This window comes from Bos mutus, chromosome 2 (genome assembly GCF_027580195.1).
Source record: "Bos mutus isolate GX-2022 chromosome 2, NWIPB_WYAK_1.1, whole genome shotgun sequence".
NCBI classification, from domain to species: Eukaryota; Metazoa; Chordata; class Mammalia; order Artiodactyla; family Bovidae; genus Bos; species Bos mutus.
Window position 1 is genome coordinate 28,779,618 of NC_091618.1, and position 23,888 is coordinate 28,803,505.

Consider the following 23,888-nt stretch of genomic DNA (forward strand, 5'->3'; position numbering starts at 1 on the left):
GGGGGGGTTTCCTCCCCACCACTCCTATCCTGGGACAGGAGACCCAGATGGAGATTCTTGGGAGGGGGAGGGACTCGGAACTTGGTTCCCCGGTTAATGGGTGATGGAATTTGCACAAGAGCTGGGCAAAGGTGAAAGGGCTGCGTCCTGCCCCAAATCCCTCATCTCTTCGCTCTGCTTCATTGACACTCCCGCCCCCTCCCTGCTCCAGGCAGCTAACTTCACACAAACTCTGACCTCTTACTCTCTCTCTCTCCCTACTTAACTCTGGCCCAGGGTGGCCAGGACGAGACAGAAGGCAGGGAGCATGAGCCAGTCACCCCCCAACGCCATACAGCTCCAGTCTGTGGGTTCCCAGGGCACCCTGGCTACCCTGCCACGGCCACCCGATGTCCAAAATCCCTCCTCTGACTCTTGGGCCTCTCTGTGTGGGCCTCCTCCTTGGGGCCTCAGCTGTCTTCTGGCTCTGCAGGTAGGAGGCAGAGGTACCTGGGTCGCTGTTGGCTGAAGAGGGTGTTTGAAGGGTGTAGGTGTGGTGGCATGAGAAACCCTCTGGAAATACGTATTTCTGCCTAATCACCCGCAGCATATCTTGGTGTTGGCTTCTCTACTCTGCACCTCCCACCTGCTCCTGCTTCAAAGTCTCCCAGCAGGAGGACTCTCTTTCTCCCCTGCCCAGCTCCTGGCTTCCAGCCTCTTTGCATGTGGCGTGTCTACCTCCCTGCAAACTTGGATGGGCAGCAGGTGAGAGGAATTCCCTGGAGAGAAGGTGACAGGGTCCCAGCGGGGAGGCGAGGCTCAGGGAGGCTGGTGACTGCCCCACGTTACCAGACCTGCTGTTCCTACAGGCTGCCTCTTGTCCAGGCTCCATCCTTACAGTTTCTTATCCCCGCCTTGGTGCTGACCAGTCAGAAATTACCTCTGGCTCTCCGGACACCTGGAAACTGTGAGCACAGAGCAAGGGCACAGGGCGAGGGTGGAGTTGGGTGCTCCTCTGAGCACACAGGTGGACTTGGGTGCAGGGTTGAGATGGGGCAATGATGAAAGGGCCAGGCACCAGCCAGAACTGTAGAGCGATGGGTCTCCATCCTGTTTCCATCTCTCCTCTCCACGCCCCCAACTTCTCCCAGCCTCCCTTGTGCTGCGCCTCTGTGGGGGGCCTGGCTGCCATGGCTTGGAGCTCTGGAACACTTCTATCCGAGAGGTACGTGCTTGGGGATGTGGAGGAGGAGGGCTGGACTAAGAGTGCTCCCGGGGTTGGGGAGGTTCTTGTTTCCATTTTGTAGGAACTGAGGTGAGGTTTTTGTAGGGGAAGGAGGTGGTGGTGGGGAACCTCTCCTGGAATTGTTGGTTTTTGTTTTTTGTTTTTGCCACATCATGCAGCTTGTGGGATCTCAATTCCCCAACCAGGGACTGAACCTGGTCCATGGAAGTGAAAGCCTGGAATCCTAACCACGAGGATTCCAGCGAACTCCCTGGAATTAGTTAAGAAGTCCAGGCTGAGGTCATCTTGATAAAGGAGAATGTTTTCTCTTTGTCCTTTTCTCCTCTCCACCAGGTGTCCGGGGCTGTGGTGGTCTCTGGGCTGCTGCAGGCCATTCTGGGGCTGTTGGGGGGTCCTGGCCACTTGTTCCCCCGCTGTGGGCCCCTAGTGCTGGCCCCCAGCCTGGTTGTGGCAGGGCTCTCTGTCTACAGGGAAGTAGCTCTGCTCTGCTCCACTCACTGGGGCCTGGCATCGCTGTACGTAAGTCCTAAGAGGCATGATGCCCAGTGGGTTGTGTGGGAGCAGGGGGAGGGGAGAGCTGCTACTCTACCAGTCCAGCAGCCGTCTCAGCAGGGATAACACTTGTGGGTTTGGAATCCAGGACTTTTACTGGATTCATTTGTTCACCTTGACTTGTACCTTGTCTCCCACTGATCCCCAAGGTGCCCTCCTGCCCTCTCCATGGGGGCATTCTTCTCTGGAACAACCTTTCGTGGTATTCTGCCCCTCCCATCTCCACTCCTTGCCTCAGGGGCAAGCTTCCTCTTGCCCCTAAAGCCCCTTCCCTTTTCTAGGCTGATTGTGCTCATGGTGGTCTGTTCTCAGCACCTGGGCTCCTGCCTGCTACCCCCATGCCACTGGAGGCCAGCTTCAACCTCTTCAACCCATACTCACATCTTGGCCTTCAGGCTCCTCTCGGTATGTGGGAGTTTGGGTGAGAGGCAGTTGGAGTTAGGAGGGCTGGCATGGATTGCTCACTTGGCCCCTACTTGGTTGTTGCTTACCCCTTTAAGAAGGTTGGAAGGTTCTGGGGGAGGGGTTCTTTTCTGAGTCTTGTCCCTCAGGTGCTGATCCCAGTGGCCTGTGTGTGGATTGTCTCTGCCCTTCTGGGTCTCAGCATCATCCCCGGGGAGTTGTCTGCCCCCACCAAGGCACCATGGTTTTGGCTGCCTCATCCAGGTAGGCTTTCTCCTAGAATGCAGAGCCTGCATTCAGGAAGCTTATAATATGTCAGGGAATACAGATACTAATTCAATAGTTACCTAAGTGAATGTAGAATTGCATGTAGTAAATACAGCAAAGGACATGTACCTTGTATGATGAAGGTTTACAATGGGAAAAAATCTGACTTTATTGGAGAGGTTAGGAAAGGCATTCTTTTTTTAATGGTTTTTATTTATATTTATTTATATTACTTTTTGACCATGCCACACAGCTTGTGGGATCTTAGTTCCCCGTCCAGGGATCGAACCTGGGCCCTCAGCAGTGAGAGATGGAGCCCTAACCACTGGACTACCAGAGATTTCCCAAGAAAGGCATTCTTGAGGAAGTGATCGCTGAGCTGAGATGTGAGAGAGAAGTAGGAGCTTATTAGGGAAAGGCAAGAGACAAGAGCATTCTAGGTGGAGAGAACAGCATACGCAAAGACCCTGTGGTGGCCAGCAGCACAGCAAGTACAAAGGCCTGAAACAAGGCCAGTGTATCTGGAGTGAAAGGAATGATGAAGAGTGTGGTTGCAGATGAGGCTAGAGAAAGAGGTAAGGGTCAGACCAAAGGGACTTTGTAGATCGCAGTAAAGGGATGGGTTTTTACTCTGAGTTTGATGGTTTTGTCCCAAGACATTATCTTCAAAGACAATGAGGCCTTTAGGCTTCTTGTGTCACAGGCTTTTGCAGGCAGGGGGATGCTTCAGACTTGAGTCTGGCCCCAAAGTGGCTCCTTCTCCCTCCCCAGCTGAGTGGGACTGGCCCTTGCTGACACCCAGGGCTCTGGCTGCAGGCATCTCCATGGCCTTGGCAGCCTCCACCAGCTCCCTGGGCTGCTATGCCCTCTGTGGCCAGCTGCTGCGTTTGCCTTCTCCACCTCCGCATGCCTGTAGCCGAGGGCTGAGCCTGGAGGGACTGGGCAGTGTGCTGGCTGGGCTTTTGGGAAGCCCCATGGGCACTGCATCCAGCTTCCCCAACGTGGGCACAGTGGGTCTTCTCCAGGTATGTGAACAGGGGTGTGGGGAGAGGAACCGGAGGTGCAAGAGAGGGAGGGGAACTGATGGCTTGCTGTGCCCAGCCCTCTGTCGGGCTCTTCACAGCAGCCATCTCATTGAGAGAGGTACCTAGAAGTGGTGGGGACTAGGAGTGTGAGGGAGACACTAAGTCACTACTGAGCTCCTTCTGTGCCTCAGGCGTTTGTACCAGGGCTGAGGTTCTAGAGAGAAAGGAGTCAGATGAAGTCCCTGTTCTCTTGAGTAGTTCAAGAGAGAGAGAGGCGGACACGTTAGGAGAAAAGCAAATAAGATAATTTCCAAAAATGATAAGTGCTATTAAGAAAACAAAGCAGGGGATGGGAAGGGGGTTGAGTAAGAGAGATCCCTTTAGGATGCTTCTTGGGAGAGTAACATTTGAGTTGGGATCCAAAGGATGAGATGGGGTTGGCCAAGCACAAAGCTTGAGTGGTTGAAGAGGTGTATTCCAGTGTCTCTTCATCACGTAGGCTGGACCTCGGCGAGTGGCCCACTTGGTGGGGCTGTTCTGCATGGCGCTGGGGCTCTCCCCGAGGCTAGCCCAGCTCCTCACCACTATCCCGCTGCCTGTGCTTGGTGAGTGGGCCTGTGCTTGGTGAGCGGATGTCTCAGCAGCACTAGTATTGAACCAGGATCCCCCAGCAGGGCCCAACTGGTTGCTTGTGGTCGACACCCTTTCTTTCTGAGAAGCTTCCCTAGTATATGGCTGTGAGTATGTGGCAGCTGCCCGCATTTTCTCAGCCACATCTTGGCCTCCTGACTGGGCTTCTGGGCTTTTTGGTGGTCTCTGCCCATCACAACCTGCCCCGCCCTATAGTAAGTACTCTGCTGTGCCAGCCCTCTCCCAACCTCTTCGATTACTTCCGTACGACACAGGTGGGGTGCTGGGAGTGACCCAGGCCATGGTTCTGTCTACTGGATTCTCCAGCTTCCACTTGGCTGACATTGACTCTGGGCGGAATGTCTTCATTGTTGGCTTCTCCATCTTCATGGCCCTGTTACTGCCGAGGGGGTTTCGGGAAGCTTCAGTCCTACTGAAAACAGGTGGGAGGAAGGGGAGGGAAAGAGGAGTTGCCTGGCAGTGGGCAAGCAAGGGCTCAAGGCTTGAGATTCTCTGGACTCCAGGCCCCACACCCTTCTCTGAGCTTGGGGATAAATAGTCTGTCCATTTGTTTAGCAAATATTTACTGAACACCATGCTAGCTTCCTTGGGATACAAAGGCACGTATAGATTTACAGTCTAGTAAAAGAGATGAATCCCATGGACGGAGGAGCCTGGTAGGCTGCAGTCCATGGGGTCGCTAAGAGTCGGACAGGACTGAGCGACTTCACTTTCTCTTTTCACTTTCATGCATTGGAGAAGGAAATGGCAACCCACTCCAGTGTTCTTGCCTGGAGAATCCCAGGGATGGGGAAGCCTGGTGGGCTGCCGTCTATGAGGTCACACAGAGTTGGACACGACTGAAGTGATTTAGCATAGCATAAAAGAGATGAGATGTGTAGAAATGTAACTAGAAAGGTTCAGATAAAGAGCTGTGATGCTCTGCAGTGAGAGAGATGGCTTCTGTTGGAGATGATCCCTGTAACTTTTATGGAGAAAGTAACACTGAGCTGGTCTCGAAGGATGGTAAGATTGAAACGCAATTGGTGAAAAGGTCATTCCTGGCAGAGGAACCACAGTAAACAAAGATGCTGAAGTAGGAAGTCATAGCATATGCTCCAGGAGCGGCAAATAACTTAGTTTGTTAGCTCAGCTTAGCAAACAGCAGTGATTTTAACTGAGGATGGTTTTGCCCACAGAGAACATTTAGCAGTGTCTGGAGACATTTTTGGCTGTTATAAGCAGGGGAGAGGTTGCTTGCATTTAGAGGTTACTTGCATTTAGTGGGTAGAAAGATGCTGTTAAACATTCTATAGTGCCCAGAACAGCCTCTCTCAAACAGAGAATTATCTGGTCCAAATGTCAGTAGTACTAAGGTTGAGGAACTCAGGCTAGAGCATAGAAGGTGAGAAGTAGGAAATAAGGTTGGGGATTTTAATACCAAACTTTGCAAAGACAGGGAGCCTGGAATGATCAAAGCATATCTGGAGGGTACGTGGATGCTCAGAAGACAGGGTGTTAAGCAGGGGTCCTGTGGGAAGGGTCTGGGTGTGGGAAATAGAGAGCAAAGGGACAAAGTGGGGAGGGAGAGATAGAACAATTCAGAAAGATATGCCCTCCATCCAGTACTTAAGCTTAGGTTGGAAGTATTAGACCCTTGGTTTTGCATAGCGTCAGAGTCCCCCTCCTGCGTGGTCCCAACCCCTTGTAGGCTGGAGCCCTTTGGATGTGCTACTGCGCTCATTGCTCACAGAGCCCATCTTCCTGGCGGGACTCTTGGGCTTCCTCCTAGAGAACACCATCCCTGGTAAGTTGAGGCCAGGCCCCAGCAGACTGGGGAGTGGCCAGGAAGTCATCACTCCCTGGGTTGGGCAATGTCCTGACCACTTTGTCTTTTGCAGGCACACGGCTTGAGCGAGGCCTAGGGCAAGGGCTGCCACCTCCTTTTACTGCCCGAGAGGCTCCGATGCCTCAGAAGTCTAGGGAGAAGGCAGATCAAGAGTACGAGCTTCCTTTCTCCATCCAAAACCTGTGTCCCTGCATTCCCCAACCCCTCCGTTGCCTCTGCCCGCTGCCCCAAGACTCTGGGAATGAGGAAAGAGGGCCCTCTGAGCCTGGAGAGACAGCTGACTTGTTGCCTGACTTTGGGGACCAGTGCCCTCAGCCTAGCAGAGGACAGTCCCAGTAATTACTAGGATTCCTACTCTGGTTAGTTTAGTCCTACCTTTCAGCTTGCTGGAGAATCAGATGGCAGGCTCCACTTTCTCCTAGGGAGAGGATGTATGTGTGTGTCTCACATGGGCCCCCCCAAAGTCTCACTTCCCAATAGGTGTGTTTGCCTTTTCTTTTCTTAGTTAGGCCTGTTCCAGAGCAGGGACTGTGAATGAATGAGTGATATTTTGCCTGTGAATGATCTATACTCGAACCCTAGCATTCACTTAACTGATATTTATTGAGTATCTCCTCTGTGTAAGGTCCTGGAAATACAGATATGGATAAGACAGGGTCCCTCCCCTCTCTAATACTTATGATTTAAAAAGACATGTAATTACTGGACTTCCCTGGCGGTCCAGTGGTTAAGACTCTGAGCTTCCAATGCAAGTGGTGTGGATTCGATCCCTGGTGGGGAACTACTAAGATCCTGTAAGCTTGGTGGTGCATCAAAAAGAAACAACAACAATAAAAAACATGTAATTACTAACTAAAATCCAAAATGGAAGTCAGTCTTCAATAAAGATTAAAAGAATGCTATGGGAGCAAAGAGTAAGAAACAATGAATTCTGATTGGGGACAGTGGGAAAGACTTTACATAGAAGCAGCACTGGGGCTGGTCTTAACAAGAGGACTTTGGGTTGGGGAACATGGATGAGGAGAATTTTTCAGACTTGGGTGTCCAGATGGAGCAAAACTGTAAGTTACACAAGGTACAAGATGAGTTGGATTGGTGATGGAGCATAAGTATGGTGGTGGATGGAGGGAGAAAGGAGGCAGGAAGGTACAAGATAAGGTCAGACCAGGGACAGTATGCCTGGGAGACTCATCTCTTAACGACCAGCGTGCTGGTGGGACCCAAGAGAGACTATCTAGTGACGTTCAATCCCCTCATTTTATTTAAAAACAAAACAAAAAAGACACGTAGGGTAGGGAAATTTGACTTTCGGTTTTTCAACAAATCCAAATTCGTGGTCCTCTTTCCTGCATTTCGTCTGGCATTCTTTCTACTCTGCCAGGGCAACTCTGCTGTGCTGAGCTTAGTCGCTCAGTCATGTCCGACTCTTTGCGACCCTATGGACTATATCCAGCCAGGCTCCTCTGTCCGTGGGGATTCTCCAGGCAAGGATACAGGAGTGGGTTGCCATGCCTCCTCCAGGGAATGCATCTTCCCAACCCTGGTCTCCCGCATTGCAGGCGAATTCTTTACTATCTGAGTCACCAGGGACGTAGGGCAACTCTAAGGAGAGTCCTTATCCTTCCACTTCCCTACCAGGGCCCCGGTAGCCCTCCGGCTCCGAGCACTCCACTTATCAGCTCCTGGAGCCCAGATGCCCCGCCCACATCAGGCCTGGGCTCCGCCCCAGTGTCCCAAGACCCCACCTCCCTGTAGTGGGGGTGGGAAATGCTTCTACTCTAGGCCTTTTCGTTGGCGCGGGCGGGCCAGCCTGCCGCGGGGAGGGTGAGAGCTCCCTCGGCCGCTCACGGTAGGTGGGGTCGAGCTCTAATCCGGGCCAGGGCCGAGGCCAGGCAGCGAGAGACTTCTCGGGCCCTGCGGGCTGGTCCTGGCAATAGTGCCTCCTCCCCCCAAGTGTCCTGCCAGGAGGGACCCGCGCGGCCAAGGTTCTGGGCCAGGCCTCCGGGGATGGGCGGCGGGGGCGGGGTGGCGGGGGCCGCGCGTGCGCAGCTCGCCTCCCGGCCGCGGGGCGGGGTTTGCGGAGGTACTCCTACCCGGCAACTTGCTGCGATGAAGCAGCGGGTTTTTGGCCTTGTTGCCCCTTGGGGAGTTCGGAGCCGCGCCTCACGCAGCCGGCTCTGTAAAAATAGAAACACGGACTGGAAGGCGTTTCTAGCGAGGGCGAATGGAAACTGGCTGCCACCAGGCGGGGCTCCTGGGGTGGGGCTGTGGTAAAGGGAGAGAGGGTCCGCCCTCTCCCAGAGGGGTGAGGCGGGGCGGGGTCTAGCCCGGACGGTCGTTGGTGTTCTGCTTCCCTCTGCAGGATGGCGGAGGAACTGCGCCTAGAGGGGTTCATGCCCACCCGCCTTAGGCAACCCCGCTCCGCTGTTGGCCCTCCACACTTCCCCTCCCTTCATTCAGTAATTGTAACAGGTGTACATTTGACTTCCCTCATAACTCAGTGACACAACTGAGCGACTTCACTTTTCACTTTCATGCATTGGAGAAGGAAATGGCAACCCACTCCAGTGTTCTTGCCTGGAGAATCCCAGGGACGGGGGAGCCTGGTGGGCTGCCGTCTCTGGGGTCGCACAGAGTCGAACACGACTGAAGCGACTTAGCAGCAGCAGCATAGATCAGTAGGTAAAGAATCTACCTGCAATGCTGGGGACCCGGGTTCGATTCCTGGGTCGGGAGGATCCCCTGGAGAAGGAAATGGCAACCCACTCCAGTAATCTTGCCTGGAAAATCCCGTGGACAGAGGAGCCTGGCAGGCTACAGACCCTGGGGTCGCAAGAGTCGGACACGACTTAGCGACTAAACCACCGCCACCACACTTGAAGCTAATATAATATTGTAAATCAGCTATACTTAAATAAAAAATTATTAGAAGGAAAAGAATAAAAAACGGGTGAATCTGGTTAATGTGAAGTCATCCTAGAAGGAAGTAAGAAAAAGCTGAGATATAGGAGGCCTCAGAACTGGACGTGTGTGGTGGGAGCAGCTTACTCTAGGTGTGGTGCTGAATTTCTCAAACTTTTTGGGGGGGCTTGTTGACCCCCCCAGCTGCATTTTAAACTCCTCCCCCGCCCACAAAACACCATACCAGTGTGGGGGTCTTGAGCATCCAGGCTTTCTAAAGTGACAGGCTCAGATAATCAGCCCAATTTTGGTGACTGAGAGTGCACACTGGGGAGTGCCTAGAAAGGAAAGAATGGCTTGGCGACTTGCTATTTGTGACAGACTTGAGGTTTGTGATCTTCGGCAAAGTGGGACTCTGGTCTGGTGAGGACTGGCTTCATCATTCCCAGATCTCCTCCGAGTAGGAATAGCAGGGGAACTGTGACTGAAATACCGTCCTCCAAACAGAAGGTTTTTAGGCTTTTAGATAAAAGTCACAATATATGCATTTCTATTTCACCTGCCTAGTGACTGTACAAATTATGTTACAAGGCTGCACTAGGTTATGGTTGGAAGAATAATGGCTTAGATTGAGACGAAAATGACTGGAAGAACGGAGCCATGTTAACCATATTAATGAAATCCAAGGATTTTCATTGTTTTCTTTATATTCTTAAAGATCTACCTCCCCCAACTTCAGTTTGTATTTATAGACTTTCATTATATCACTTTCTTTTTTCTAAAATATAAATTTATTTATTTTAATTGGAGGTTAATTACTTTACAGTATTGTATTGGTTTTGCCATACATCAACATGAATCTGCCACAGGTATACACGTGTTCCCCATCCTGAACCCCCCTCCCTCCTCCTTCCCCGTACCGTCCCTTTGGGTCATCCCAGTGTACCAGCCCCAAGCATCCAGTATCATGCATCGAACCTGGACTGGCGATTCGTTTCATATATGTATATCACTTTTTTTTTTAACCCACAGAAAAAATGATCAAACTGCCTGTAAAGTAGCCATAGTTACTGAACATCTGTTTGGTTAAGGCTACACATTTAGTTATTGAAGTGGAAAGGTTGGCTTCCAGGATGTTCAGCAGGGCATGATATCATTGATGGCAGTGCCTTGGGTGGGGAGGTAGGCGATGAGGGAAGTGGACTTATTTCATGGTCTCTACCTTTGCTATGTTCTGTATCTTATATTGACTTCTTAGTCATTCAGGGTCTTCTTGAAATGGAGTTGGGGCTTTTCTCTTTGCTTCTGGACATGAAGTTATTAGCTCTTTATTTGACCATAACTATGAATCTCTTCCCTCCAAATGGGTATATGGATGTATGCACAAATTTTGCGTATAATTCCAGAGAACTTACATGCATTGACTCTAGGTTAAGAATCCCTGACTTAGAGAATGTATCTATATTTAGGGAAAAATGTATTTAGGGGACATATAAGTGTATATATATATATATATGTGCATACTGTAATTTAGGGAATATATATATGTTTAGTGAATATACACACCTCTAGTATTCTTGCCTGGAGAATCCCCATGAACAGAGGAGCCTGGCAGGATACAGTCAGTCCATAGGGTCGAAAAGAGTCAGAACACACACACACATATATTTAAAATTCTGAGAGCTTCCAGAGTTTTGTTTTTAGATATTGATCAAATAATTCGAGTTTCCTGCTTATGATACTTATGATGTTTTATAAAAAAGAACAATTTCTTCTCTTTTAGAAATTCTGGGAAAGGGTAGCACTGACATATTTATTAGGAATGTGATAAAGTTGCGACAAGAATGGTGTGGGTTTACACATTGTTTTACCATTGGAAAGCAGAAATTCTATTACCCTTTTATTGAGCCTTAAATGCTATAGAAGAAGGAGATATTTTACATCCTCTAGGAATTTAATATGAGGAAAAAGCTGTCAAAATTCTAGATAGATTTTTAGTGATAGGAGGTAGTAAGATTGATGCTCAGCTTATTACATACCAGGAGGGTGGAGGAGAGGTAGAAGAAAGTAAATCCATTCCTTCTGTTTTCTGAGGATTTTCATGAAGCATATTTGATACAGAACTGTCTGAGTGGTGTCAGACTTGCAGGACCCTGGAGGCATTTTGCTAAATTAAGACTCTGCTGCAGATGGAGGAACTGGAGCAAGGCCTGCTGATGCAGCCATGGGCATGGTTACAGCTTGCTGAGAACTCCCTCCTGGCCAAGGCGTATATCACCAGGCAGGGCTATGCCTTGCTGGTTTCAGATCTTCAACAGGTGTGGCATGAACAGGTGGACACTAGTGTGATCAGCCAGCGAGCCAAGGTAAGTGTGAAGAGAAGTACTGCTGTGGGTGGCAGGGGACATAATTTCTTCCCTAGTGAAGGTCAGGGAGCATTACCATCTCCCAGCTTGTTGGCCTATAGGTTACCAAGGAAGTTTAAATCAGGATAAAACAATTGCCACCAGTGTTCTGCATTTCCGCCTCTAACCCTGGGATCTTTCCATATGGGTGTGGATGTGGGTATATTTCTGTAGTGTATTTAGTAGAAGGAAGAATTGTGAAGTAGGCCAAAATTGTTTTCTTCTTTCCTGTTCTGATGTTTTTATTTTCCCTCACCTTCCTCTTCTGCCTACTATCTTCTCTTTTAAAAATATGTCTTCATTTACATGGCTGTATCGGGTCTTAGTTGTGACATGTAGGATCTTTCATTCTGGCTTGAGGACCTCTCTAGTTGTGGTTTGTGGGCTCCAGAGTGCACGGGCTCAGCAGTTTCTGCACACGGGCTCAGTTGCCCCTCAGCATGGGTCCCTCACTTGCCCCTCAAGGTTCAGGATATTCCTGAACCAGGGATTGAACCTGCATACTCTGCATTGCAAGGTAGATTCTTAGCCCACTAGACCACCAGGGGAGTCCCCTGCCCACTGTCTTCCTGTTAACCAGAGCTTTCCTTTGCAGTTATCTATAAGGGAATCTCAGGTGGCACTAGTGGTAAAGAACGTGCCTGCCAGTGCAGGAGACGTAAGAGACTTGGGTTCAATCCCTGAGTTGGGAAGGCCCCCTGGAGGAAGGCAAGGCAACCCACTCCAGTGCTCTTGCCTGGGAAATCCCATGGACAGAGGAGCCTGGCGGGCTGCAATATGTGGGGTCACAAAGAGTTGGACACGACTGAAGTGACTTAGCATGTGTGTACAAGGGAGTCAGTTTCCTTTAGCTTTCTCACTCTGTACAAATCCTGCTGTCTTTTAAGGAGCTGAACAAGCGCCTGACTGCTCCTCCCGAGGCTTTTCTTCGTCATTTGGATGATCTGCTTCGCCCATTGTTGAAGGATGCTTCTTGCCCTGGCACGGCTACATTCTCCTGTGATCGTGTGGCAGAGGCACTGATACTACAGGTGCGGAGTGAGCTTTCTGGCCTCCCATTCTATTGGAATTTCCACTGCATCCTAGCTAGCCCTTCACTGGTAAGTGCAGTTTGAACATGGGGTAGGGAAAGGAGTGCCAGCTGCTCCTTCTCAAAGCTTCTCATATGAAGCTTTTGGTACTCTCTTTTTTTTCTTTGTAAACCCCATTTGAAATTCTTCTCCAGTTAGAAAACTTTTCTTAACTAGAAAGAAGGCATAAAGTTTTCTTGACTGGTATTCCTTTCCTTACAAAAGGAGCAGAGTTTGGGTCTACATGCTTGACTGGGTATCTTTAGTCATTACTTGATTTATTGAACATTTATTAAGCATCTACTGTGGGCTAATTGTTGGGTGTTCAGATTTAAAATGATATAGCCTATTGGTGGCTCAGACAGTAAAGCATCTGCCTACAATGCGGGAGACCTGGGTTCGATCCCTGGGTCGGGAAGATCCCCTGGAAAAGGAAATGGCAACTCACTCCAGTACTCTTGCCTGGAAGATCCCATGGATGGAGGAGCCTGGTAGGCTACAGTCCATGGGGTTGCAGAGTCGGACACAACCGAGTGACTTCACTTCACTTCACTTGAGCCTATTCCTGGATTCATAATCTAATGAGAAGACAGACAGAAAGCAAGATAAAGGATGGTATATACGTTGGTCAAGATAAGCTCAGGATGATTTAGAAATCTGGAAAACATTTTTGAAAAGATCTTCTGAGCTGAGTTTTGAAGATGAGTAGGAACTAATTGGAGAAAATGAAAAAATCATTCTAGGCAAGAGTGCATTTTGAGAGGAGTGGAGGTGTATAAGTGTGGGGCAAGTGGGGGAACTTCATGACTACAGAAGGTTGTGAGAAAAGAGGTAAACAATGGCCAGATCTTGAAAGATTCTAATGAGTTTGGATTTGATCCCAAAGGCAACAGGGATTCATTGAAAAACTTTAAGCAGGGGTTTAACCTGATCCAGTTTGTAATTTATTAAGATTACTCTGGGAGTAGGGTAGGGTATATGCCAGTGCTGAGTACCTTTCTGAACGTTATCTTTTAATCCTCACGACTGTTCTGCAAGGTAAGTATTATTATTGACATTTTTCAGAGTAGCAAGCTGAGATTCAAGGTAATTTGTCCAAAGTCATCCAGTTTATGAATGAATGAGCTAGAATTTGATTCCCAGCTAGGTCTGATTCATGAACCCATTTTCAGGGACTTGGGAGATAATGTCCTCTGCTCACTTGTAGCTCTCTAGGTCCCAAGAGCTTTTATTTATTTTTATCTTTTGACTGCACTGTGGAGCATGTGGGTTCTTAGTTCCCCGACCAGGGATTGAACCTATGGCCCGTACATTGGCAGCATGGAGTCTTAACCACTGAACGGCCAGGGAAGTCTCCCCAAGAGTTTTTATTAGTGATTAGTTAGTTGAGAGTGAAGAACTAGTTTGCAGGAATTACTTCTGGTAGTCTTTCTATCCTATATAAACAGAGCTTGTTTCAACATTAGAAGACAGGATCTTCTGTGGGTATTTGAAGGTTGTAGTTTTATCAGCAAAGAGAACTGAAGACAAGTGGGCATCATTTCCTACCTTCCTTCTTTAGTCTCCCAGGGGTGCTGTGATGCTGTGGCATCAATAGGGTGATGGGACAAAGTGCTTTTCAATAAACTGTTGTGTTTTTGATCTGGTATTTTTGACCCAAACTAGACTTGAGTGTTTGGAGAACCATTGCACATTAACTTCTGTATTTTTAAGGCTCATTGGCAATGCTTAGCAGGTAATCATCACTCACATTTGTTGATTTTATTTAAGTTTATGAAAATTTCCACCTTGCTTTAGATAGAATTTGTTTTTGTTTAAAACCCCTGTACCTTTTTCTAAGTAACACCAGGGGGCACTGTTCCCTCAATAATGCTTGTTGTGGCACCAAAACATTTGAGCAGCCTTGGGGAAGCCCTCCCAATAGCTACTCTTATTTTGTATCACACAGCCCTGGAAATTCAGACAAGTGAGACTGGAGAGGCAGTTCTTGTTGGAAGCTTATGAGCTCTAATAGTTATTCCTTTCAAAAGAATACAGTAAAGGATACTTGTATCAGATCAGATCAGATCAGTTGCTCAGTCATGTCCTACTCTTTGCGACCCCATGAATCGCAGCACGCCAGGCCTCCCTGTCCATCACCAACTCCCGGAGTTCACTGAGACTCATGTCCATTGAGTCAGTGATGCCATCCAGCCATCTCATCCTCTGTCGTGATAATATAATGGAAAGTAGTATGTTAAGAACACTTAGCTCTCCTAGGCAAATTTCTCTAGTTGGAGAGCGGCAGTTTAAAAAGAGGCAGCAGTATTTAGAGTCGAATGAGTCTTGGTTGGCCATGGGGAGAACAATTTATTAATAATTATGCTTCAAGATATATTATTCAAAGAAGAAGAATGCCATCTCAGGGAAACCCCTGTACCTGAGAAAGCTTTATAGGGGAAAATTTAGAACCAGTGGACATAGGCGAGGATGTAGGTGGATTCTATTTCAGGCTTGTATGTGTCTGTGAGGTCACACAGTCATAATTTTTGTTTGTTACTCATTCTTGTCATAGTTCTTATTTAATTCTTTTTGAATGAGTAACTCATGCCAAAGGCAAACACTTCAAATGGCATTTAAGGGTATGTCGTTAAGAAGTCGGTCTACTTTCTATTCCCTTCCCAGTCCTTCATTTTTCTTTTCTAAAACAACTACTTCTGTCACATTCTTGTGAATTCTTAAGGAAAGCTACATATATGTTTGTGTGTATGTATCTATACATTTATATATGAATATATGTATGTATATGAATATACTCATACAGTCAGAATCAGATCTTTGGATATGTATGTATTTTCACAAATGTTAACATGCTGTTCACAGTGTCCAGTACCTTGCTTTTTTCACTTAGTTTTAGAACTTGGAAATCATTCACAGTAATACATTTAGAAGACCTGCCTTAATATTTTTTTAATGGCCACATAGCATTTTGATGAATGAATATATCAACATGTATTTAGTTGATCTGCTGCCAGTAGACGCTTAAACTGTTTCCATTCTTTCGTTGTTATATGTAATAAACACCCTTGTATTTACTTTTTCTATGTGTAAATGTGTGAGTAAATTCCTAGAAGTGGAATAACTGAATCAAGGAATATTTGCATCTTTAATAAATCGCTAACATAATGCCGTCTTGTTTTCTGGAGAGATTATGCAGTATAACTCCTCCTCATCATACAAGGGAGTGAGAGCTTCCCTCTTTATACAGGGAGTGTCCCCACCTCCTCTACCACATGGTGTATTCACATTAGTAACGTGTTGATAATAGTTTTCCTATCTCTGCAAGATATTATGGGATATATAAAGCTTTCTAACACAGAGCCCATTTCCACTTCTGGCCAACCTCTCTTCATCACCCACTCCTTCCCACTGTTCAGTCTTTCTATTATCTAATTCTTTTTTGTTGTTGTTATCTTTATTCCCAGTGTAATTCTTTTTTGTAAATAATTTTCTTTGTTTTGGCTGTGCTGGGTCTTTGTCGCTGTGCCAGCTTTTCTGTAGCTGCAGTGAGCGGGGGCTACTCTCCAGTTGCGGTGCACGGGCTTCTCTTAGTGGTGGCTTTTCTTATTGCGGAACACTTGCTCTAGAGCATTATGGCTTCAGTAGTTGTGGCTCATGGGCTCTAGAGCACAGGCTTAGTAGTTGTGGCACGTGGGCTTAGTTGCTCCAAGGTATCCAGGATCTTCCTGGATCAGGGATCGAACCCATCTCTCCTGAATTGGCAGGTGGATTCTTTACCACTGAGCCACCAGGGAAGCCCTAATGTAATTCTTGATATTCCATATTTTGAGTTTCAAATTTGTCACCTTTTTGGCAATTTTATGATTCCCAGGAGTCACATCCAAAGGTTTTTTTTTTTTTTTTAGTGGAAGGAGCACAGGGTTTGGAACCAGCAGACCTGAACTTGTAACTTAACTCCACCACTTTGACTACTTGTATCAGCTTGGATAAGTTACTAAATTTTTATGAGACTCAGTCTCTTCATCTGTAAAATGAAGATACCAATCATGACCTTACTACAGAGTTGTGAGGATTAGATAAGAGAATATGTGTCATATTACTTGGCATTAAAGTGGACCTACGAGAGCAAATATTCCAATTCCATAATTTTTCTTTTTAAAAAAGACAGAGACCATGAGAGTACTTGGGGATGAAGTCATTTTCACATCCAGGTGTAGTTAGAACCGGGGTAGCGTGTTAATCTGATTCCCAGTCTACTGCCTTTTTCATTAAATTCAAGCATGCTGTGTTTCATCTTGGGATTGATAACTGCTGTCCTGCTCTTCTGACTCTTGAACATTTCTATGGGAAATCTGAAGACGTTGGGGAAAATTATAAATAGCTTTTCCTCTAGACAAGATTGGCAACTCCTGCTTCTATATCCACCACACTTCCTGACTTCCTTAGCTGTTGGGAGCTCTGTAAGGGCAGAGGCCTCGCAGGGTCAGAGCACATATTCGACACCCGGTAGGTATTTATTGAATTGACTTATTGAACTGCATCTTTCCATATGTTGCTGTCCGTAGATGAAGGGAAAGGAGCGTCCCTGGCCTCTTACAGTGCTTCAGCGTTTTTCCTTGTAGTGTCTGTGAATTTGCTTTGAAATCTATTGCTTCAGCCACAATGTCTTATTCTAATTAATTGATCTAAGACAGGGTTCAGCTAATGTCGAAATGAGTTACACCCCAATGATTCAGAGTGGTGTAACCCAACTCTGTGAAATTATTTCAGAAGCTGAAATACTCAATGATAAAAAGCTTTTTAAAAATGCTATGTAGACATTGAAGTCCTATCAATAATTGAAATAATCACCACATTTAATTAGACATGGCATTGATTAAAAGCTGTTTCTCATCATGTTTCATTCTGTTTTATTTACTACCACTCAAAGGAATTGCTGTGAAAGTAACCCCCAGAGAAAGGTTGATTATTAACTTTAGGAGTTTCTGTTATTTGAGTGCTGCTACCAAATAGATGGTGACGCTGCTCAGTTAGCAGTGGCAGTTATTTTCAAGTCAGCCCACCAACCACTGACTTGCTTTCAGATAAGTATTCACCTATTTTTCCTCCTGGTTTCCTTTGAAAAGGTCCAAACTTAAAACAGTTCCTAGGAAAGAGGGTTGAGTCTGGAACAGATACATTTTCCAAAAGCAGGACTTCTGCCACGCTCTGAACAGTACTGCCTGGAGGTTTAAGTTCATACTAAGGACTGAGCTGGGAGATAGTACTTGGTTGGGGTGTGGTGTGTGACAGAAAGCAGGGACCGGTCTCTATGGCTGGACTTGACTACTGGCCTCCCACGCTACACTGTTACCCCTGCATTTCTTGGGTCCTGGTGCTGATATAAAAGCTTGTTGCCATTAACCCCTAACTTCCCCCACAGTATCACACACCCAGTGTCTTCTCTTATAATCTGTCTGTAGTGAAAGATCTCTTCCTCTCAGTTTGAGCTGTAATAAGCTTGAAGCCTTTAGTAATAAGTTTTACTAGAAAATTAATGGAAATACACACAGAAGAGTCTGAAGAATTCAGACTTCTGATCCTGGTCCAAATGAGTCTGGCTTGTACATCTTATTGGCCACTTCAGTACCTTTTCTTCATTTCAAGCCTGTGTGGACTTTCTTGTCTAAAAGTTCTCCTGTTCAGGTCTAGGGCAGGGATTGGCATATGTGGTCAGCAGGCCAAACCTGGCATGCTGCTTGTTTTTGTAAAGTTATATTGGAACCCAGCCACCCCCATTTAGTGCATGTTTTCTATGGCGGTTTTCTTGCTACAACAGCTGAGTTGAGTATTGTGGCAGGGACTGTATGGGCCACAGAGCTGAAAATATTGACCATCTTGCCCTTACAGAAAAAATTTGCTGACCTCTGATTTAGGGCATTTCTTCTTAGTGCCTCTTAAAAGAAACAATTCTCCTTGAGGGAAAGGAAAGGAACTTTCATGATACTTCCCAGGAATAAATGATCGAATTTAGCTATTTTTTTTTACTGGCTGTCAAAAAAATGTCACCTACACATTCACCATGTGTGGGTGAATGGAATAGTTACTCTATACAACTATGCATTATCATATAAGTATCACCCTAGCTGCATTGCCATATGGCCATGCTTGCATCCTTCTTTACCTCTGGTTAAGAGCAAGCCGTGTGGAAGGCTGGCTTATTCCTTCCTAGGCTGGTCTTTTGGTGACTGGCTTACTTCAGTTACAACAGTGATCTTAGACTTTGCTGCATTTGTGGGGACAGATTGAAACTCTGGCCTCATTGTGGGCTGTTATCAGCCCTGAACATTCAAAAATCTAAGATCATGGCATCCAGTCCCATCACTTCATGACAAATAGATGGGGAAACAATGGAAATAGCAATAGACCTTATTTTCTTGGGATCCAAAATCACTGCAGATGGTGACTGCAGCCATGAAATTAAAAGATGTTTGCTCCTTGAAAGAAAAGCTATGACCAACCTAGACAGCATATTAAAAAGCAGAGACATTACTTTGCTGACAAAGGTTTGTCTAGTCAAAGCTATGGTTTTTCCAGTAGTCATGTGTGGATGTGAGAGCTGGACTCTAAAGAAAGCTGAGGGCCAAAGAATTGATGCTTTTGAACTGTGGTGTTGGAGAAGACTCTTGAGAGTCCCTTGGATTGCAAGAAGATCAAACCAGTTAATCTTAAAGGAAATCAGTCCTGAATATTCATTGGAAGGACTGATGCTGAAGCTGAAACTCCAATACTTTGGCCACCCAATCTGAAGAACTGACCCTGATGCTGGGAAAGATTGAAGGAAGGAGGAGAAGGGGACGACAGAGGATAAGATGGATGGATGGCATCACCAACTCAATGGACATGAGCTTGAGCAAGCTCTGGGAGTTGATGATGAACAGGGAAGCCTGGCATGCTGCAGTCCATGGGTTGCAAAGAGTTGGACGTGACTGAACTGAACTGATCATAGTGTCTGGGTCTGATTTGACTTTCAAAGTTCTCTACTTTCTGCTGTTGTTTGTCTTCTGTTACACTCCAGCCAGCATACTCTGTTCTAGCTGGACCCACTTTCTTGAAGGTTACCTGGATCTTCTGCTTTTGTCTCTAAATTTTTGCTGAGAGTTGAGTCCACACTTACCTCTTATCACCTGTATCACAGCCTTCTCTTTACATCGTGACTTGAGGTTATCTGTTCATGTGTGCTATCCTTTATTCTTCCCATTCTCTTATCTGTGCCACAAAGAAAATCCCTGGACCTCTTTCACATACTTATTAAGTTATTGTATCTGTGTTTACATTCATGTAAACATGTTGCATGCTTATAAAAATATAAATTCCTGTGCAAACATTTGTTTTTTTAGTATTTTTCCTAATACCTTATACAGCATTAGGGAATACTTAATGTGTATCTGTTGACTAATTAGTATCTCTTCCATGGAAGGTCTCCCAACATTTGATTCGTCCTCTGATGGGCATGAGTCTGGCATTGCAGTGCCAGGTGAGGGACCTAACAACGTTGCTTCATATGAAAGATCTAGAGATCCAGGACTACCAGGAGAGTGGGGCTACACTCAGCCGAGGTGAGAGGACATTCTTTTAGACATCATGTGGGGTTTTTCATTTGTTTGTTTTAAATAATTTTATTTATTTATTTTTGGCTGTGCTGGATCTTTGTTGCTGTGTGGGCTACTCACTAGCTGCGGCGAGTGGGGGCTATTCTCTAGTTGTGGTGCATGTACTTTTCATTGCAGTGGCTTCTTGTTGAGGAGCACAGGCTCTAGGGCACACGGGCTTTAGTAATTGCAGCTCCTGGGCTCTGGAGTGCAGACTCAGTAGTTGTGGCGCATGGGCTTAGTTGTTCTGTGTCATGTGGGATATTCCCAGATCAGGGATCAAACCTGTGTCTCCTGCATTGACAGGCAGATTCTTTACTACTGAGCCACCAGGGAAGCCCAGGACATTTTTTGGGAGTTGGCTGGGGAGTGGTTGAAGGGCCTTCAGAAAGGGGGAGACTCATTTGTATGAGGGAGGTGCTTCCCTGGGTGCTGGGTGCTAACCAGGAATTGGAGATTAGATGACACTTCTTTTGCTTCAAGTATCTGGCTGGGGCCCAGGTGTCTAAGAGATGCTGTAACTGAGTCAAACATGCCCTAGGCAATGGCCAGGAAAGATTCTGGAAAGGGGCCAACAGCTGTACAAAATTGCATGAGGGCAAACATGACTTGGGACTTTAGAAGGTTGCATAGCTCCAACTTCAGATTAAAAATTCAATCCAGCCTGTCTTTGTGGTGGGAAGACCTTCGAGAGCACGTGCTGCCGCTGAACCTGTTGTCATGGCTAATCATCCTGTCCTCCTCCTGCTTGTGCTCTTCTCCCACTTGGTGTCTCGGGATGTTGCATCTTTATCCTTTTCCCCAAGAAGTCCTGGGCTCTGTTCCCTTTCCATCTCATAGGTAGGGAGCATGTTCTAAGACTCATATTTCCTTTCTTTCTCCCCTCTTGTTACAGATCGGTTGAAGACAGAGCCATTTGAAGAGAGTTCCTTCTTGGAACGATTTATGGTAGAGGTAAAGTGTTCGTTATTTCCTTTCTCTTAGTGCAGCCTTCACTTTACTTCCTCTTTCCAGGTGCCTAAGTAGTGACTTGCATTTTGGGTATTGGGTTTGATTGCATGATTGAAAAATCTATTTTCTAGAAAAGTCACCTATAGAAAGTCTGAAAAGCTTAAGATGGAGACACTGGGGAGAAGTAGGGGGAAAGATGTAAAAGGTAGAAGCGGGCTGATTAACATTTGTAAAACATCTCTGCTGCAGTACCTAGGCATTTTATTTGGTATTCTCTTGGAAGGCTTGGTTGACCAGTTGCTAAGTTTTTGCTTGTTGAGATTTGATCCCAGGTCTGGATTGTGGAGCGGGGGGCTAGTCATTATTCCTTGTCCCCTTGTACATCCTGCAGTAGGGGATGGTGAAAAGCACAGGGCTACCATTTGGGGACGGTCTTGTGGGCGCAGTAGGCTGTGGAAAATCACAGTGTTTATGCAAGGGGACTGGCAAGGGAATGAATGGGGAGAAGATAATTGTGGCCTGTCAGAAGCTCCTTCCTAGGTTTCCCTTCTAAGGATTGAGCTTGGCCAAAAGAAACATCTATTAAATGCCAAGCAGGGGGAATATTAATAATAGTGACCTTTGATAGTACCAGTCAATATTGATCTTTTTCTCTAACTCTTCTGGGAGCTGTTGGTTGTACCGTTAGTACCCTAGTATTATTGCACTATTTTCTAATTATACACGTTACCCAGGTTGGTACTTTATTGTGTAAGTAAATAATGCTGTTATAGTATTTATCATATGTATGGATTATTCAATTTTCTGTCTTGTCTTCTAGGCTAATTTGTCAGCTCCTTGTGGGCAGGGACTGTGACTCATACTTCTTTTGAACCTGAAATTCGTGCTTTTCACAGGGCTGGGCAACAGGCAGGTGTTCTTGATTCAGATCCTTCTGTCCTGCCTCTGTCTATTGACTGAGCAGTAGCTGCATGATGCTTGAGGTCTTAACAGTGAGAACCAAACGTGAACGGAGCCCTCAGTCCCTCTACTAAAGTGGTTGTAATTCTGGAGGAGGAGAGCTGCATTGCTCAGTTTTGAAGCAGAACAGGTTTTAGGTATTCATGGGGAAAGAGAGACCATTAAACCAAAACTTGGGACAGAGAGAGATCCTAGGCCATTTTTCTTTCAGATAGCTTCTCCTGTCTATAGGTTTATGTATTAAGGAGGTTAATGTAGGCTGGTATGACATGCTTGTTCCATGCCTCAGCCCCTTAGTCAAACAATGTTAGGCTTATTCTTAGCTCATCAAGGAGGTGCCTTCCTATCTAGTGCCTGCATTCCTATTCAGCTTGGTTTCTCAGCATTTTTTTTTCTGTATATTTTATGCGTCAGCCATATAGAATGGGTTTGAATTGCCAAAAATGCTGTTTTCTCTTGCCTTTGTGTCTCTGCACACATTGTTCCTTTATCTAGAATGCCCAATGCCCTGGTCTTTTCTACCTTGTGAACGTCTATTAATCTTTTGAGTGTCAGCTTCAGCTTCTTTGGGAGACCTTTACAGACTGTCTTATAAAGATAATCCTGCTTTCCTGAGATGATAGTGCCTGGGTTCATGCCTCTGTTTTTTAGCAGTTATAGCTTTATAATGATGCTGTTTGTATGCTTGCAAGAGTATGTCTTTTTCCACTGAGCTATGGACTCTTTGAAGGGCTTCCCTGGTGGCTCAGATGGTAAAGCGTCTGCCTGCAATGCGGGAGACCCGGGGTTCGATCCCTGAGTTGGGAAGATCCCCTGGAGAAGGAAATGACAACCCACTCCAGTATTCTTGCCTGGAAAATCCCATGGATAGAGGAGTCTGGTAGGCTATAGTCCATGGGGTCGCAAAGAGTCGGACACGACTGAGCGACTTCACTTTCACTTTCATGGACTCTTTGAGGGCAAGAACCATGTTGAATGTGTTTCCATGTTCCCAGCATCAAACATAGTGCCTGGAAGTAATAGGTTCTCAATGAGTTTGTGGATAAATATGTTGATAAACCTATGCTAAAGGGATTTTATGAAAATTGTGGCTGTGTGGGCTGTGGATCCAGTGTTGCTTGTTAGACTCTTATTTGGGATCTTCAGTTTTTCTTCTGATTTACTTTGTGGCTTTGATAAATCACTTCTCTCAGAGCCTCTATTTTCTCATTTGTAAAGTTGGAGGCTCATTTCACACTATTGGGGTGGGGGGAGTACTGTGGAACTGAATGAGAAAGCATGTAGAAAACAGGTCTTAGCCCAGGAAGGAGATTGGTGTTTTCGAACCAACTGCTTCAAGAATACTGGTCCTGTAGGTTCTGGGTGGATCACATCCAAACTGCATAGACTTGTAGAGTTTTATTATATCTGGAAAATATCTGAGAGATAGATAGTAGCTTTTCATTTCATAGCTTAAGAAATTGGGCCTCAGGGACTTTCCTGGTGCTCCAGTGGTTAAGAATCTGCCTCGCAATGCAGGGGATGCAGGTTTAATCTCTGGTTGGGGAACAAAGATCCCTTGTGCCATGGAGCATGTTGCAATTAAGACCTGTCACAGCCAATTAAATAGATAAATAAAATAAAAGAAATTGTGCCTCAGAAAGGTTAAGTGACTTGCCTAAGGTCATATGGTGGTAGCTGTAGGTTTAGGACCATCCATACTTCTTGACTCATAGTCTAGGATTATCCCTATTTTGTTTTGCTGCTTTTACTGGTCGTACACACAAATTAGAGGAGAGTCAAGGGCTGGGATAATGTAGAATTCTTGTGACCTCTGGGATCACGGCACTGTCCTCAGAATGTCCTACAGAGCTGCTAGAACTGAAAGATTTCTTTCCAGGACTGCAGCATTTCTTATGGCCACTGCATCTTTTCAGCAACTCTGCTTGCCTGGGGTCCTACAAACAGGACACAGAAGGGTCATAGGGTCACCCAAGACTGAGCTGAAAGGATGTGCCATCAAAATAAGCAACATAGGAAG

The 23,888-nt window shown here is 46.3% G+C and overlaps 2 protein-coding genes across 5 annotated transcripts in view; both read left to right on the forward strand.

Annotated features, from left to right (window-relative positions):
• The first annotated feature begins 307 nt into the window (after positions 1-307).
• Positions 308-6,742, forward strand: SLC23A3 (solute carrier family 23 member 3). 3 transcript variants are annotated; one of them, XM_005889672.2, is made up of 12 exons: positions 308-472; positions 587-744; positions 849-970; positions 1,131-1,204; positions 1,559-1,740; positions 2,059-2,182; positions 2,329-2,443; positions 3,218-3,471; positions 3,971-4,076; positions 4,377-4,544; positions 5,813-5,908; positions 6,003-6,742. In XM_005889672.2, the coding sequence occupies exons 1-12, from the start codon at positions 308-310 to the stop codon at positions 6,287-6,289; spliced, it is 1,851 nt and encodes a 616-aa protein (XP_005889734.1). In that variant the 3' UTR covers positions 6,290-6,742. The 3 variants fall into 3 exon arrangements, with proteins under 3 accessions (XP_005889734.1, XP_070236191.1, XP_070236201.1); XM_070380090.1 differs by having other exon boundaries at positions 849-946; XM_070380100.1 differs by lacking the exon at positions 3,218-3,471 and having other exon boundaries at positions 849-946; positions 2,090-2,182; positions 2,398-2,443.
• A 953-nt stretch (positions 6,743-7,695) lies between these two features.
• The window catches only part of NHEJ1 (non-homologous end joining factor 1), a 100,488-nt gene continuing 84,295 nt past the window's right edge, over positions 7,696-23,888 (forward strand). Inside the window, exons 1-5 of one of the 2 annotated variants that reach the window (XM_005889671.3) lie at positions 7,696-7,799; positions 11,041-11,217; positions 12,144-12,356; positions 19,786-19,924; positions 20,853-20,911. In XM_005889671.3, the coding sequence (XP_005889733.2) occupies positions 11,041-11,217; positions 12,144-12,356; positions 19,786-19,924; positions 20,853-20,911 (588 nt within the window). In that variant the 5' untranslated portion in view covers positions 7,696-7,799. The remainder of the gene's footprint in view (positions 7,800-11,040; positions 11,218-12,143; positions 12,357-19,785; positions 19,925-20,852; positions 20,912-23,888) is intronic. The other variant, XM_070386560.1, reaches the window with a different exon arrangement.

Bases quoted from the DNA above. Each gene is read 5' to 3' on its own strand.
- SLC23A3 (XM_005889672.2), top strand. From the start codon at position 308: ATGAGCCAGTCACCCCCCAACGCCATACAGCTCCAGTCTGTGGGTTCC. The intron at 1,741-2,058 runs GTACGTAAGTCC...TCCCTTTTCTAG, and splicing joins CACTGGGGCCTGGCATCGCT to GCTGATTGTGCTCATGGTGG. The intron at 3,472-3,970 runs GTATGTGAACAG...TTCATCACGTAG, and splicing joins GCACAGTGGGTCTTCTCCAG to GCTGGACCTCGGCGAGTGGC.